At 38.6% G+C, this 16617-nt stretch overlaps 1 protein-coding gene across 4 annotated transcripts in view; it reads left to right on the forward strand.

The window, feature by feature from the left end:
* Positions 1 to 16617, forward strand: part of PTER (phosphotriesterase related) — a 54784-nt gene that overhangs the window by 26948 nt on the left and 11219 nt on the right. For all 4 annotated transcript variants that reach the window (XM_019746082.2, XM_019746083.2, XM_074324808.1 and 1 more), the window contains 2 exons: positions 5487 to 5957; positions 7307 to 7572. In XM_019746082.2, coding sequence (XP_019601641.2) covers positions 5526 to 5957; positions 7307 to 7572 — 698 coding nt within the window. In that variant the 5' untranslated portion in view covers positions 5487 to 5525. The remainder of the gene's footprint in view (positions 1 to 5486; positions 5958 to 7306; positions 7573 to 16617) is intronic.

Raw genomic sequence — 16617 nt, forward strand, 5'->3', positions numbered from 1 at the left:
CTAGAGTGCACTTACGTAGACCTGGATGGTCTAGGCCACCACACACCCAGGCTCTATGGTACAGCCTGTCGCTCCTAGGCTGCAAGTCTGTACAGCATGTAACTGTCCATAACAACATGCGACTAAATCAAACACAAGAGAAATGATACGATCAAGAAACATAATAAACATGAAATGCATGAGGCTGCTGCTGGCATAACAGCATTCTGTTTTACAATGCACTGTTTAAAAAAACTATCCGTAGAAAGAGTACACTCTAAAATAACAATTACAAGTATAGTAACTAGATAAACAGTATCACAGTTGTTTATTGTCATTATCAAGTATTAGGTACTGTACATAATTACCTGTGCTGTACTTGTACATGACTGGCAGCCTAATATGTTTGTTTCCACCAGAATCACTACAAATAGGTGAGTGACGCGTTGCATTACCACGTTAGGAGGCTACGACATCACTAACCGATAGGAATGTTTCAGCTCCATTAAAATCTTAGGGGACCACTGTCGTATATGTGGTCCACCATTGACCTCAACGTCATACTAATGCTATTGACCAACGAACGTTATAGCGTGTGTGTGACTTGAAGGGTTGGCCAGTTAGCACAGGGTTTGACTAGAGTCAGTTAAGCCACAAGCCTGATGCCTTCAGTGGAGCAGCCCGATGTGATTTCTGACTTTAAAAATCACTTGACTTAACTGACCTGTCAGCTTAGATGAACTATTCACCTCAAAGAGTGCAGGGCAGGAAAGGCTTGAGCTGACCCAGAGGAGGGCACCTTCCCCTGGCAGACCCGTCTGTGAAAGCTTTTTTCCAGGAGTGTCACTTCCTAGGTACATCTCTGCCACCATCTTTATATTTGTTATTTGGAATTTGGAAATATCCCCAGGTTGTACGTCCTACTTCTTTAGTCACGGGGGGGGGGGGGGGGGGGGGAGGCTTGGGAACGACACCTACCATTTTTTTTTTTTAATACAAGATACAAGCTGCTCATTCTATCTCTGAGTGGTTTTGTTTTATTTATGTCATAGCTGGAAGAACTTGCTGGGTCCCGTTATTGTTCGGCACACTGAAGTGGTTGGATTTCTTTCTCTTTATCCAGAACATGGTTATTGATTTTTTTTGACAATGTTTAATATGAAAAGTTATAAATCTCCATGCACTAGGGCCATTTAACCATAAATATCTGAGCAAGTGGACATGTAATATGTGCAAGGAGGAAATCCTTGTGTCACCGCGGTTCAGCCACCAGACCCACGCTGTTTGAGAAAAGACATGTCACAGGCTTGAACCTGCATGTGGCAGAAATATTCAAAAGAGCTTTAACAAATAGTATGTGGTTTTTAAAATATTTTGGTCACAAATCAAAGTCAGCTTTAAGGGCAGTGTTCAGAGAGTACCGTCGCTCTGTGGTGTGATATAACCCATAAAAAAATAGGAGTGCCCACATATTTGCATCAGCCGGGACTTTTTTCTTAGGCGTCCATTTATGTGGGGGAACTTTTATAGCACCAGCAAGACCGGTTAGAAACTTCCATCTGCTGCACCTCTTAACTGCTGCTGCTTCCTCACCATCGCCACTGGTGTCATCTTAAAACAAGCTACCACCTGATTTTTTCCCAAATTCTGGCAACACCCACTGAACCTCCTTCTGTCCCATGCTCCAAGGGGCTGCCAGATTATTCAGTTCATACCGCCTCCTGCATAAAACTCTGGAATGCCTTCCCATTTTTGATCAGTTAGGGTTTGATCAGGGAAAGAAAACAACTATAAGTGAAATGTACTCAGGGATTTATTATAGAGATTAGAGTTTACACCCCTGTTAGATAGGTGAACTGAAAACCAATTCGCCAGACATAACTTGCCAAATTGACGAGTATACGTAAAATTGCACCGCAGGGACCTTTCACCAGGTCTATAGAACCCGATGCACCAGAGCCAGGAAGAGGGCATATGTCTGTGACATACGGAGGACAGCAAAATGCATTCAAGAGAAACTCCACTCATTCATACATAGAATATTCAGGAAGGCCTACCTTCTGAAAGGTGAAATGTAACTGAAATGGATATTCAGCCTAGGTAGACAAAAAAAATCTAAGCAGCATGGATGAAATAGCTGTGGCAAAAGCCTCAGTGAAACTAAAATTGCCTGGGGACTACCCACCTACCACCCAATCTTCAATACTTGGGCAAATTTGCTATATATTCTATAAAAGTGAATTTATGCCCATATTTTCAAATTGACAAATCCTACCTATTGTCTCTGGTTTCTAGCTCAGTGTTGAATACTGTTTTCTTATTCTCTTCTTCTATTGTTCTTCCCTTCCCCACCCCCGCTTTTAATGTTCTTTTTTGAGTCTATACCCATTGGAATTAGAAGGATTGTTTCTTTTGACCAGGATGTAATAGTAATTGCCAACCATGCTCAGTCTCTCCATCCACTCAGATTTCTGCTTTGAAGCACAACAAAGCTTTGACACACGTGTTTATAGCTCCAGTTATTCCTTTCCCACTACCTTGTGTTACTGCTGAACGTGTTAATGCTGAATGAAGCTTCCCATGGATTTTCAGCAAAATGTCAGAAGCCTGCATTTTATTGTTGGGGGTCACTCCTGTCGGGGGGTCACTGCAGCTCTCACTGTCCATTACTGTCCTCTGTGTCTAGGGAACCCTCATCTCTATGATGGAACGCTGGCCTGTATTTGGAGGAAAAAACAACTTCCAGACTGAGTGTGGACCAAAGAGTATTCCCTAGCTGCACAGAAACCATGAGCTCTACAAACATATTTTATCCCACTACAAGATACATTCCAGCTTAGAGCCGTGCTGGCTACAGTTTGTTCCTTAATCTTTTCTTATCCTTTAAGTAGGGGTTACATTGTCTGTGATCATAGGAAGCACCAACTAGTTCTGCCTGAGAGCGTTTAGAGGAATTTCCCAGAAGAGGTGACATTTCGTAAGTGATTTTTCCCCCCCCACAAAGACTCACAGCTTGTGAGCTTGAAACTTAGCAACACTGCTCTTTCAAATGTATGTCAATTAAATATGCAGTTTGGTAGTTTGCTAGTAAAAGTGATAGTGTTTTTATCAGTCTTCTGGCCCCCAGTGACTCTCTAGGAACACATCTATAAGATACTCAGCCAAAAGGAAGGAAAGAACAAATGAACGGCCATCAAAGACTGAATCGATTATTAATGGTACTGTGAGTTCAACTAAAAGAACTAGCTATGTACCTCTTGCTCTCAGTAAGAGGGAATAAAGCATTGAAAAGTAGTTCCTAGCCACCATCAGTGAAAAATATTGCCCTGTGTTGTGACAGGCAGCTACAGTGATTCTCTAAACAGATGCCGTCGTCTGTCATCATGGCCACCATGTGAATTATTTAGATGTTGGAAACTTGGCTTACCAAAGAGTACTGTCAACCAAACATGAATGGCCATGCCAGCTACAAGTCCTAAAGTTCTCTGGTACACAGTCTAAATCAATCATTTATACGTCTTGGGCCAATATGCATCACACACCTAACTAAGTTCCAGATAATCGCAGTAGCTTGATGCAAATTGGTCTTTAACTCAGTGCTCCCTTTTTCCCAACCCTTACCTTGCCTTACGTAGGCATTTTGTCCATTAAAAATTTGTCTTACTCCCACTGCTCCCCCACTTGACTTCTTCTCTAATCAACCACTCTTTGTGAAAAGAAATAACCTAGGAGATACATCATAGCTCCTAGAACTAGCGTAACAAATCTATTTGTTGAGTGTGTGCTACCATGTTTCCCCGAAAATAAGACCTAGCCAGACAATCAGCTCAGCTCTAATGCGTCCTTTGGAGCAAAAATTAATATAAGACCCGATATTATATAAGACCCAGTATTATATTATATTATATTATATTATATTATATTATATTATACCAGGTATTATATTATATTACCCTATATTATATTATATTATATTATATTATATTATATTATATTATATTATATTATATTATATTGACCCGGTTTTATAGTAAAATTAGACAGAGTCTTATATTAATTTTTGCTCCAAAAGATGCATTAGAGCTGATTATCCGACTAGGTCTTATTTTCGGGGAAACACAATATGTACCAAATTCTTTAACAGGTCTTTTTACCTGTGGTACCTAATTTAATTCTTATGAAAGCCTATGAAATGTACGTTTTACTCTAATTTACAGATGAGAAAACTGATGCTCAGAAAGTCAGAGAAGTCTTTCAAAGGGATGTAGGGAAACATCATTTCAGAATGTCTTTTAAAGGAATAATTTGAGAGCTTCCAAAGGCACTGTCTTTTACCCAGTTCCCAGCCAGTTTTTGTCACCATTCTCTGAATGTGTCTGGTGGGTGCTCAGTATGGAACACTGGTTTCTGGCAGGGGTTTTGCTCTTGGCCACCTTCATTGGTGCCTTTTTTTCCTCTCCAAGTGAAATCCCTTCATTTAGGAAAGGTACTTTTGAATGAAACTGCTGGAATTGGGGCTCTTGCTGTCACTGATGGAAACTTGGGGAAAACTTAATTTGTGTTACACATGAAAGTGAATAGAGGATAAATAGAGAGGTATTTACTCTTTTTTAAAGACAGCAGGTTTCAGTTTCAATAAATTATAGTTGCTTTCATTTTAACTAAGGATTTTTGCTGTTTTAATTACATTTATTGGGGTGACATTGGTTACTAAAATTATATAGGTTTCCAGTACAATTCTGTAATGCATCATCTGTATATTGCATTTTGCTTTTAATTATTTTTCATTGAAGTATGTTTCTGACGATGTGCCCTAAACAAAATAACATATCTAGAGTGGAGAGGCTTTGTTTGTTTTTGTTTTTTCATTAGTAAACCTAAGTGCTCCCCTCGGTTATTTTGTGGGGAATAAACTGGGAAATCATCAAGGTCAGAGATTTTGTCTCATGCCTCTTTCTATCTCTGATTGCTGACACATGGTGGGCCTTCAACAGAAGTTTGTTCAGTAGGATAGTGAATGAAGGCTGGAATGATCAGTAGCCCCAATACATTTAATTTAGCTGAAAAATGACAAATGAAACAGTTCTGATACATGGCTGGTTTTGATATGTTATTGATTATGAAGAGTTTTTTTTTTTAATGGTGATTACTGCTGCATTATCCAAGGAAGTATAGCTATGACTAATGAGATAAAATTAAGCAAAAGAAAAATGTGAACTGAATATCAAGACATATTTCCAGTAGATGAGGTTGGGATTTAATCAGGCAGAGGACTCCCAGTGGAAGTGCTTGGGGGACATTTAACACCTTGCATGTCACTTAGAGCTGCAGTGAACTTACACAATTTACAAGGGACAGACTCTGACTGTCGCAGGATGATAAGTGAGATCGTATCTCTGGTTTCATTGATTCTTTCTTACACAGGGGTACATTCACAGCCTCCTATCCCCTACGTAAAGAATTTATGTGTGTGTTAAATTTTCTGATTATTGTTTTCTTTTTTCCAGAAAACACTCTTTTTAAAGAATCTCCTGGTACCATCAGAAATGTCTTCCTTAAGTGGCAAAGTCCAAACTGTTTTGGGCCTGGTGGAGCCAAACAGACTGGGCCGCACCCTGAGCCATGAACATTTGACAATGACCTTTGACTGCTGTTACTACCCACCTCCTCTATGTCACGAAGCTACCTCTAAGGAACCTATTATGATGAAAAATTTGTTTTGGATACAGAAAAACCCTTATTCCCATAAAGAGAATCTTCAGTTGAATCAGGAGACAGAAGCCATCAAGGAAGAATTGTTGTATTTTAAAGCCAGAGGTGGAGGGGCTTTGGTGGAGAACACGACCACCGGGATTAGCCGGGATGTGCAGACTTTGAAGTGGCTTGCCGAAGAGACAGGCGTTCATATCATATCCGGAGCTGGGTTTTATGTGGATGCAACTCACTCTACAGAGACCAGAGCCATGTCAGTGGAACAGGTAAAAAGCCTTAAGTTCTGTAACAGTGTTTGTGTATACATTCTGAATAGCCAGAACTTCAGATGTTGGATTATCCCCACATGTCATCTACATTGGGAAATGTCATTGGCTCCGACGTAGCTGGGCGTGCTACAGAAATTTGCTAGCTAACAAAGACATCTACCAATTGAGACTCAAATTAGGAACATTTCATTTCACAACGAAAAAGTGATCAGAATGCACTGGTCACTGAAAAACTCAACGTGTTCATACTTAGATTCATATAAGAGTATTTCATATCCATGCTCAGTGTGGTGCCCCAGGCTGTTTGTAAACCTCAGTTTCCCATGATAAGCTTCAGGTATACAACCTCAATTTTCTTTCTGGATTTTATAATAAACAGCAATAAAAATTCACTGTAGGGTGAAACTTGGCAGGCAGAGACTTGGCACATTTGCAAATATGTTTCCTTTGCCTTTTACAAAACAGGAGGGGTGGAAGAAAATCCATTCCCCTGTTTTTGTCATAATAAGATTTTAAGCAAGAACGGGCAGGAAGAAGCAAATATTTCACGGACAAAAAGAACAAGTAAACAGTAAGCCTTTTTTTTTGCACGTATGTGCTCTCTTTCTATACATACATGTATGTGTTTATACATATTCGTATGTATCTTCCATTGCCTGCTTCATAGGCATAGCGTGTCAAGCTGCAGTCTTTGCAAAGAATCACTTAATCTTTAAAATACTTTTATTTCAAAATTTTATCTGCATTATTTTCTAATCAGGCCTTTCCTTTTTATATATATTTATACTATCTGAGGACTGTCACAATGTCAGCTATTGCACAGTATTCCAACCACTCGTAGCAGTAACTACACATGACCAAAAATGTAACATCAGTATTGTGTGCTGTGAACTTTCTACGCTATGTAGGATAAAGCACTGCATCAATAAGAGAGAATTAAAGAATTACTTGGTACAGTTGATACAGATTCAAGGGCAGTCTTTTTATGTTCTAGATGCTCTTAAGGTTAAATTACAGATTTCTTTTTCTCATTTGAATATATTTTCATTAAGTCATGCTTTTTTGTTTGTTTGTTTGTTTTTCCTGTAGCTTCCTAAAGCCATGACTTTCTTGTTGAATAATCACAGTGAGATATTACTGAATCTTTGATTTAGAATAACTTGTTGAATTTGAGATTTGGCCAGCAAAATGCCTTTTTCTTTGATCAATTATGAGTTGAATAAATTATGAATACATTTTGAAAACAATGAATGACTAAATGAATAAATTCATTCACATGCTGTGGTGACTCTATGGTGACAAATTCCACAGTCTATACCATATTTTCATTCCCACCCTTCCATTAGCTTACTGATGTCCTCATGAATGAAATTCTCCATGGAGCTGATGGAACCAGTATCAAGTGTGGCGTTATTGGAGAAATTGGTTGCTCCTGGCCTCTGACTGAGAGTGAAAGAAGGGTTCTTCAGGCAACAGCTCACGCCCAGGCTCAGCTTGGCTGTCCTGTTATCATTCATCCTGGAAGGAATCCAAGTGCGCCCTTTCAGATCATCCGAGTATTGCAAGAAGCAGGTGCAGACATCTCCAAAACAGTTATGTCACACCTTGACAGGTAAGCAGACTATGTACAAAGGAGTGCAAACTACCACATGATTATGGAGGATTAGCTATGTAGGGGCCAGCAAAATAACTGACTATATAAACAGACGTTGCCTGCAGTTCATTTTATGAACAAGCCTAACAATGTTGTAAAGGGTACACATTAGCGTTTCGATTGAATCAATTAGGGAATGAACACAGTACCAATGTGACTAATAATACATTGCAGTTACTTCTAAGTTGGGATTCCTGGAGATGAGGATGTATCTTTCATTGTTTCTCAAAAACCTTGGCATTCTCTTCAAATATTGCTTCACATATTTTCTTTATATTTGCATCATAAATGGCAATTTGGTATATGTGGGATCTAATTACCTATCCTCCATGTCTCTTAACATCTCCTTCATATTTCCATTCATTTGCATCTTTGAGTTGTAACTTCTTCAATTCTGTCTTCCCATTTACCACTTCTCTTTCCAGCGGAATCAAACTATTGCTTAGCCTATCGATTTGGTTTATAATACTAAGAACTATTATTTCTTCTTTATTTCTGTAAGTTCTATTTGTTACTTTTCAAATCTGCTTGGTTAACTTTGTTAATTTTTTTTTCCTTCAACCAGTTTTCAATTCAATTGTTAAAACATATTAGGCATACAATGTTTACCTTGTAATTTAATAAATCTAATTTCTATTCTTTTTACTGTAACTTATAGTTTGTTTATTCTTCTGGCTTTCATTAATGTGAGATTATTTCCTTGTATTAAAATTTTCTTTTATTTTGATGTTAGATTCCTTGGAAATTATCATGAGTCTGGCTTGGGGTTTTTTGCTTTTTTTTTTCCCTGTGTTTTTTGTTTGTTTGTTTGTTTGTTTATTTCTTGTAGGCAATTAGGGGCACTAGCAACCTGGAATTACTCTAAACTAAATTTTAAAAAAATTAATTGGGGTTAAATACACATAACATAAAATTTACCATCTTAACCATTTTTAAATGTACAGTTTGGTAGCAAGTACATTCACATTGTTGTGCAACCAATCTCCAGAACACTTTTTATCTAGCAAAACTGAAACTATACCCATTAAACAATTCCCCATTCCCTCTGCCCCTGGCCTATGGCAACACCATTCTACTGTCCCTCTTTATGAATTTGAAAACTTTAGGAACCTCATACGAGTACAAGTAAAATGATTCAGTATTTGTCTTCTTGTGACTTTTTAAACTAAACGTTTGACTTGAGGGGTTCAGAACTACACAGGTGCTATGAATTCTGGCCCCTAAACTCAGTGAGTACAGGTTGTGGTTATGGATTCTCAGGCGGGACGTTTTTCTCAACCTGCCTCCCATTCGCCAGAGGACAAGACTGAGAAAGACATATAATCTCTAAAGACTCCCTCTGTGGGCCAGTTTTAACCTAGTCCACCCACATGAGTGTTGTCTCTGGGTGAGAGGAGTTGTTCCTTTATGTGCTGGTAGAGACTGTGCATCCAATCTCTCCCACCGTATTCCGGCCCTGGCTCACTGTTACCAGGCCCCATAAAACCCCCAGGACTATGGTAGCTCTGGATTTCCCCTTACTCCTCATTTCCTCTGCTCTCTTGTTTTTGTCCTCTGAGCAAGCCCTTTACTTTCCCACCATCTCAACCAAGCATTTAAAACTATGATTTATCTCCCTTCCAGGTAGTTAGTATTTTACATATGCTATGTCTGGAAGGTTTTCAGTGAACGTTTAGTCTGCCATCCTGCTAAAACCGGCTCACAATGATCCTTAAAGAAGAATCTTTCTAGCACTATTTCCAGTTAGACATGTAGGTAAGTTAGGAAATTATGCTTGGCACGAAAAGGAAATACACTTTCATTGGAAATTGTGAAATAAACCTTAACTCCTAGCACAGTAAAACTTCCTTGCTCATACATAAACACAAACAATGTTTATTCCTTGCTCATAAAATCAATATAAAATAAATATATATGTGTGTCCCTTGCTCATAAAATCAAACATATATGTGTACACACATATGTGTATGTATTTTCTTTTAAACAATAAAGCTACATTATCTGATTTTCATTGACTACCACGTCAATGCCTCCCTCTAGAATGTCTCCGGATGAAATGGGGAGGTTGACCTGACATCATACAAACTCTGTGCATCCTAGAAAATCCTGAGGCCATTTCTAGAACCCATTCTGTGTCTCTATTAGGGATATTTCAGGGTTCTGCTACCTGGCAAAGAAATACTGGGGGTGCCAAAAAATGTATACACATGACTTTATTCATCTTTTGTTATTGGTATATATTATTACAATTTTAATACAGTCTTTTCCTTTTTTAAAACGTGTGTATATTTTTTGGGCATCCTCTGTACATAGAAGTATGAACATTTCAGTAGAAAGGCAACCGGGGAAAATGCCTTTAGAAAAAGCAGTGCATTTGGAAAAACAAACTGGATAAAGTAACAGAAAAAAATAATCAGGGAGGCAGATGCAGTCAACTTTAGCCTTTTGATGTGACTGTTCACAGCAAGACATTGCCAGGCTGAAGTTTGACTAGGTCAGCCTTTCACAGACTCTCTGAGGTCTGCTGGGTTGCACACACAATCTGATCTGTACTGAGCGGGCAAGGACTTCAGCTTTTATAACGGGGACAAATCACAAAAGGGCATGTATTTCATGCAACAAAGTGCACAGATGACATACAAAGAGGAAAGCATCCTGAAAACAAGGCCTCCAGGAAAACAAAAACAAAAACAGAAAATCATTTTGTTTTTCCCACCATGTTTTTCGGGCTTAAAGGAGAAGGTTCTGAACCCACGGGCTATTGTGATTGTGAGGTAACCAGTCAAGGTATTGGCTGTGCCCTGCAGTCCCTTTTAGACACTGGGCTTTCTAGCCAGACTGACGCTCAGCTTTGACTATCTGTAAAATCGTTCATTTATCCCCTTAAATGTAGGATTTCTATCATTGGAGAAAACAAAATAAAATATTCCAGGATGTCCACAATCACAATGGAACAATTAAATGTTTTTGAAAATATATAAATCTTCACTAGCATTCATGCATAAGGCGTTTAACCTTAAAATACACACACACACACACACACACACACACACACACACACACACACACACAGCAACAACAACAAAACTGCTGTCTGCCTGTCTGTTCAAAAGGAGCAGTTGGGACCCCGAGAGGGAAGAGTTAACAAATGGCCATCACCTTAGGACACCTCTGAACCACACTGTTGTCATGTGACCACTTGTGACCTGCTTAAGGTCATTTACCTGGAGATAACAGCCTGACAAGATAAATCTGCTTCTGTGTCTAGGCCCTCCCCTAACCATCTGTTCTCTTTAAGAAATATGGGCCTGTGGAAGTGCCGTGGACTGCTGTGAATTTAACCCGAGGGAACCTCGTAGGGGGCTGCCCTTGACAGTTACAGTCGCCCAAAGTCAACATTCATTGCAAAAGAAGAGCAGCACTGAGGTGTTCTTTTTGGGGCTGTTAATCTTACAAAGGCTTTATACCTTTTAATCATTTATTCTAATTTTACTACCTGTTAAAACTGTACCCACATTTCCAGGTGGCATATTATCACAGCACTGCCTCAGCCCTCGGTCTAATAGGGGTTATGTGATTGAAGAAGACACCACACAGATAGTCTTTTTGAGATCCATTTCCAAGGACGTTTCATCCTTAATATGCAGTAGAGTAGCTGTAAGTATTTTAATGACAACACAATTCTTTCATTACCAAGGATACTTGGGTAAAACAACATGGCTGGAAGGTATTTGGGTGCTAACTATTGACTGATTACATTTTGAGGCCCCAGGAAGGCATCAGACAGGTGCTATGCCTCAGTCTTTTTCTAATTGGTTATCTATTTAACAAACCAAAGGGCTTTGATGGAAATCCAGGGCTTAGAGTTTGAGGAGGGGCACAATAATAAATTAAGCGCAGGAAAATAGCACATCTCTTTGAAAATTGCTCCCTGTGGAAGGTGGAAGAATTTGACCCAAGTGTTTCTGACAGGGGAGAAGGGAGAACACAGATGATGGGCTAACAACACATTTTATTCTCTTTACCCCTGATTATTCATGCCAAATCTGCCCACCTCTTTAAAGGATACAATTTTGATACATTTTTTTTCACGCTGTTAATGAGACGTAGTGGAATATTCCTTCGTTTCCTTCCTTCCTTCTTCCTTTCCTTTCCTTCTTCCTTCCTTGCTCCCTCCCTCACTTCCACAAATATTTATTTTGTACCTAATTACCATAAACCAGACACTGGGAGGTAGCAGAGAGCAAGACCCAGTCTCTGCCTTCAAAACGATTATTTAATTATAATTATGGTGACTTTTAACCTTAAGATTGTCTTTGAAAAGCCACTAGAAAATCATTATCTGGTATCCTCGGAACTGTAGACTTTTAATTCCTGTGACTACTATTGAATATGAAATCAGTCAAAAACAATTCCAGGCAAATTTTTGGCAAACTGAAATTGAGCAAAACATTTTTATATATTTAAATAGTGGCACTTTTCAAATGAACAGTTGGAATGTGCGACACATGAAATGGTTTAAACATTTAGAATCCTGTGTGTACGGTCCTGTGTTTCCTAACGGTTTATTATCAGGGTTATGTGTGTGCAGGCATTATGTATAGTATGCACTGTGCAGTATATATATTGTGCACAACTTAGTTGGTCATATCGGCTTAGATCCAACCACAGAATGAGAAATTAAGAAATTCACTCTGGCAACAATAAGCAAGTAAACATTTCTCAAAGACTATATTTACTAAGAACACTTCGTTATTCCCATTTACTCGTGTCCACTGACAATTCTTCTGTTATCACTACAGCAGATGATAGGAAAATAGGAAATAAAAACCTTTTAAACATGTCATCGTGGCTACCGGTATACGTTCTTGGGTTTGACTATGGCTCGATTTTACGTAAAACCTACACTGGTTTGCAAAGAGTACTCACTGACATAGAAACACACACCTTGGATCCATTTCAGTTTGAAACTGTGTGATGACATTGCCACAGCTATGCTTTCATGAGTGCAGTGACTAGTCTCTGCCTGCATGGGACAATGGAGAAATAGGGGGTGCTGGGGTCACCAGGCCTCATTTTAGTTCTGACACCAGCACTTTCTTGCTGCGTGACCTTGAGCAGGTCACATAAGCCTCCAAGTCTTTTGCTCATCTGTCAAAAGGGGTTAAAAAAAGTTATTTTTAACCTTTTAAGTGTCATGCAAATGTCTTCCTTTATGATTTATCATGGACTTCTTTTCAGGGCCTGTTTACAAAGAAAATCCAGACAAATGTTTGACAAACTGAAATGTAGAAAAGCTCTGCGATGTGTATATGAGTGCTGAATAAAATACAATTAAGGCATGCCGGTATTGATATCTGTTGAATAGCTCAAACTGCATTCTTGAACAGACTTTTGGGCAGACCAGCCCAAGGTCAGGGCGAACACAGGCACTGGTCATGCATTCTCTCAAGTACATTTTACACACCAAAACCTTCCACTAGTAATTTTTTTCTTCTAAAGCAATTTTTCATGACTCTGACACCATTCCCATGAAATGTGACATTTTAACAAATAGGATTGCCATGTCTATGAGATTTATCTTCACTCTCCTCAATACCATCATTCCTTGAACTGTGTATCGCCTTACATGAAAAACACAGCCTCTTTTGTGCTATGTGGCAGCTGGAAAGTTCATATGGTAAAAAGCTGTATAAACAACAAAATGTATTTTAAAATAATATTTTAATTATATTTCACAATTCAGAGCCAACTTCGGGTGTTAGTCTAATTTAAACAAGGGGTTTCTCTCTTGCAGCCATCTGTTCCTTTTGCTGAAGCCTACACTTAAGTCATAATATTGAAAGTATGACATCATCCTTTCCTGTGATGTCATTAAACATCTCTGTATGGTATGGGCCCAAGCAGTCAGAGGACTGAAAGTGAGGGGGGAAGATGAGTGTTTAGATAACGCAGAATAAAATAAATGCATGGCAATCTAAATTATTTTCCTATTACTTTTCATTCCTAGTTACTCGCTAATATTGAAAAGATTATTCCGTAAAAGTAATGCCTTAACTCAGAAAGAATCCTATAAAAAAAGATGAATAAATCTTTAAAATACCTACATAAATGGTGATAAACTTGTGTATTAATGTCAATGCACTATTCTAATTGATGGTTTTGAGTTTGTGTGGAACCAAAGTTGCTGGTAAATATTTCACTGAAGTAACAAATTATACTTTCTAATGATAGACAGTGTTGAGGTCACACATTAAAAACGTACCTCATTCTATTTAGTAGTTTCTATTTTGACATTAAAATAAATTAATTGAAATTTATTGATTAATTTTTCAAGTTTTATAATTATGGTGGAACTGCCATTAGCAGTATAATATACATGAATAGTGTTTTAGAATTACATCAACATTTACTTTATTAAATTATAGTAACTTATGTATTAATTTCTTCTAAACATTGCATTAGAAATATTTTAAAATTCATTTTAGATTATTACATGAATAGTCCTAGGTGGGTTCAGTAAATCATTTAAGTAGTTGTTGAAAAACTCATAAAATAATAAAGAATCCCCCATAACACTGTACAACTATCCATTGGTTTTATATTGAGGAATTCAGTGGCGAAGGGTGTCAATACATTTTTATAATAATAAGTCATTGAAAATCAACATTGTTTGGAATAAGTCAGTTGTATATAAGCATCCATTTATTAGTGTATTTGAATGTCAATTAAAAATATATTTGGTCAAGTTCATAAGTTTTAGCATTGACTATATTCTGTGTTTCTCCATGTTCAGACCCTGCTAGTCTGGTCTCAAACTAGAGCTGCCCTCATGCTGCTCACCCTTCTAGGCCCGGGAATTCACAGGTCAGAATAGTTGATAGAAGGGGAACTGACTCTGGGTGGTGAACATACCATGTGATAGATAGATGATGTATTACAAAAATGTACATTTGAAACCTATATAATTTTCCTATCCATTATCACTCCAATAAATTTAATTTAAAAAAAAATGGCGGACAAACTGCAACCAAGTCACAGTGCAATATACTGGAAAGTGCACTAGACAACCAGTAGGAATACCTGGGTTATTGATCACATAGGAAACCCGAGCCTTAGTTTCTTCCTGTATGGAATACCGTTAATATGTGGCATAATTATTTCACCGGTTCATTATGAGTTTCAGAACCTGTTTCTCCCACGTTCTTGGTATCATTTAATGACACCGATATCTAATCAACTGCCCAAGACAGGCTTGATTCTCCTGATCCAGTGCTATCAGGATGGGACAGAGCCTCATGGCTTACTCTTCCCCTGCTCTCTGCATTGACAACAGCATTACCCAGCCAGATGTTAGCTTCCATTCCTCCCTCCCCTGTACCCACACATGGTAAGACCTGTCTGCCGCACTAAGAGCTCAGTAGACAACCCCTCTTATCCATCCCTATGCTGTCAACTTAATTCAGGCCCTCATTTGTCACCTGCACTATCATAGGAGTCTCCAAACAGGAGCCACTCCCTTAGCCCTACTCCCTCATCTAGTCTCCACATTGTCACCATTTTGAGCTTTCCAAATGCAAATATGATTACATCCCTCCACCCTGATTTACAGCCCTTTATTTGTTCCCCTTCATCCTCAGCACAAAATCCAAACATCTTGCTTATCTGATCCCACACCCATCCCTCCACCTCATCTCCCATTGTCTCTAATACACACACAGAATTCGGGCTAACGCCACACTGACCATGACTTTGAGCGTCCTGTGCTGATTGTTCTTACATGCTTCTTCTCACACAAGTTGGTCCCTCTGCTGTGAATATCCCATTTTCCCTTATCTACTCGACAGAATCTTTCTTCAATATGCAGCTCATCAGAGGTTTTCTTCTCTACAAAGCTTTTCCTGAACAAGACAAGCAGTGTTGGCCAGCTCCTTTTTTTGTGCCAGCCCAGTTCCTCGTAGAGCTTTTATTATTATACTGAGTAAGGTCAGTAAAGCAATTATTTGTTTCCATGTCTCTTTTCCCTCATAGACACTGAAATTCTTGAAGGATGGGACTGTGTGTTATTTGTCTGTGTTTTTCTAGCTTATATCTCATGGTAAGTAGATGACCAACAACTTCTTATTAGATGGATGAATGGGTGAATGGATGGATGGACATCGGGTGGATGGGTGGATGGGTGGGTGGATGGATGGATGGATGGATGGATAGATGGAGTGATGGATGATGCTTCTTCCTTCATGCACTTTAGCTCTGACAATTACAAGCTTACTTAAGGAACAACAAGCTCTTTTACTGCCTCTCAGATGGTTATTTTCTATATTGTCCATCCCTCACCCAACACTTGAATGCCACCAACTTTTATCTGAATAGTCTTCTTCAAGACTCACCTCAAATGAGTCACTCCTTTCATTATTTCATAATACTTTGCATTTACTTGTATTATAAAAAGCGTTCAACACATTTAGTGGCAATCGTTAGTATAAAATATCTATCTCCTTCCCTAGACTTTAAGTTCCTTCAGACAGCACTTTAAATTTTTTATTCGTATCTGTATTCCCAGCACAGAGGTGAGCACATGGTAGGTGACAGCATACGAGAGTAGATGTTTGCTGAATTAATTCAGGAGAGTGTGTTGGAATGCATGCAATGAAATAATGTATCTGAGAGTTCTTTAAAACTATAAAGCCCAAGACAGATGTAAGGCATTGTTATCCTATTGCTCACACCCACGAATCACATCCTTTCCTCTGCTCCTTCGTTCTTTCTACCTAAATAACCCATAGACCCTTGTCTAAGTTATCACTTCACACAGACTTCCTTGCTCTCACTCAGGGTGCATTTTGACATTAAACTAAACCCCTCAGCACTTGGATAAGATCTAGAATATAAAGAGGTATGAAAAAGAGAATCAACTGTCCTGCCTTTTAGTGCCAGCCTGAAAACACTAGGAAATGATAACCATATTCTGAAAATAAAGGTAGCCAAATCACTTTAGATACC

This window comes from Rhinolophus sinicus, linkage group LG02 (genome assembly GCF_036562045.2).
Source record: "Rhinolophus sinicus isolate RSC01 linkage group LG02, ASM3656204v1, whole genome shotgun sequence".
Taxonomy (NCBI): domain Eukaryota; kingdom Metazoa; phylum Chordata; class Mammalia; order Chiroptera; family Rhinolophidae; genus Rhinolophus; species Rhinolophus sinicus.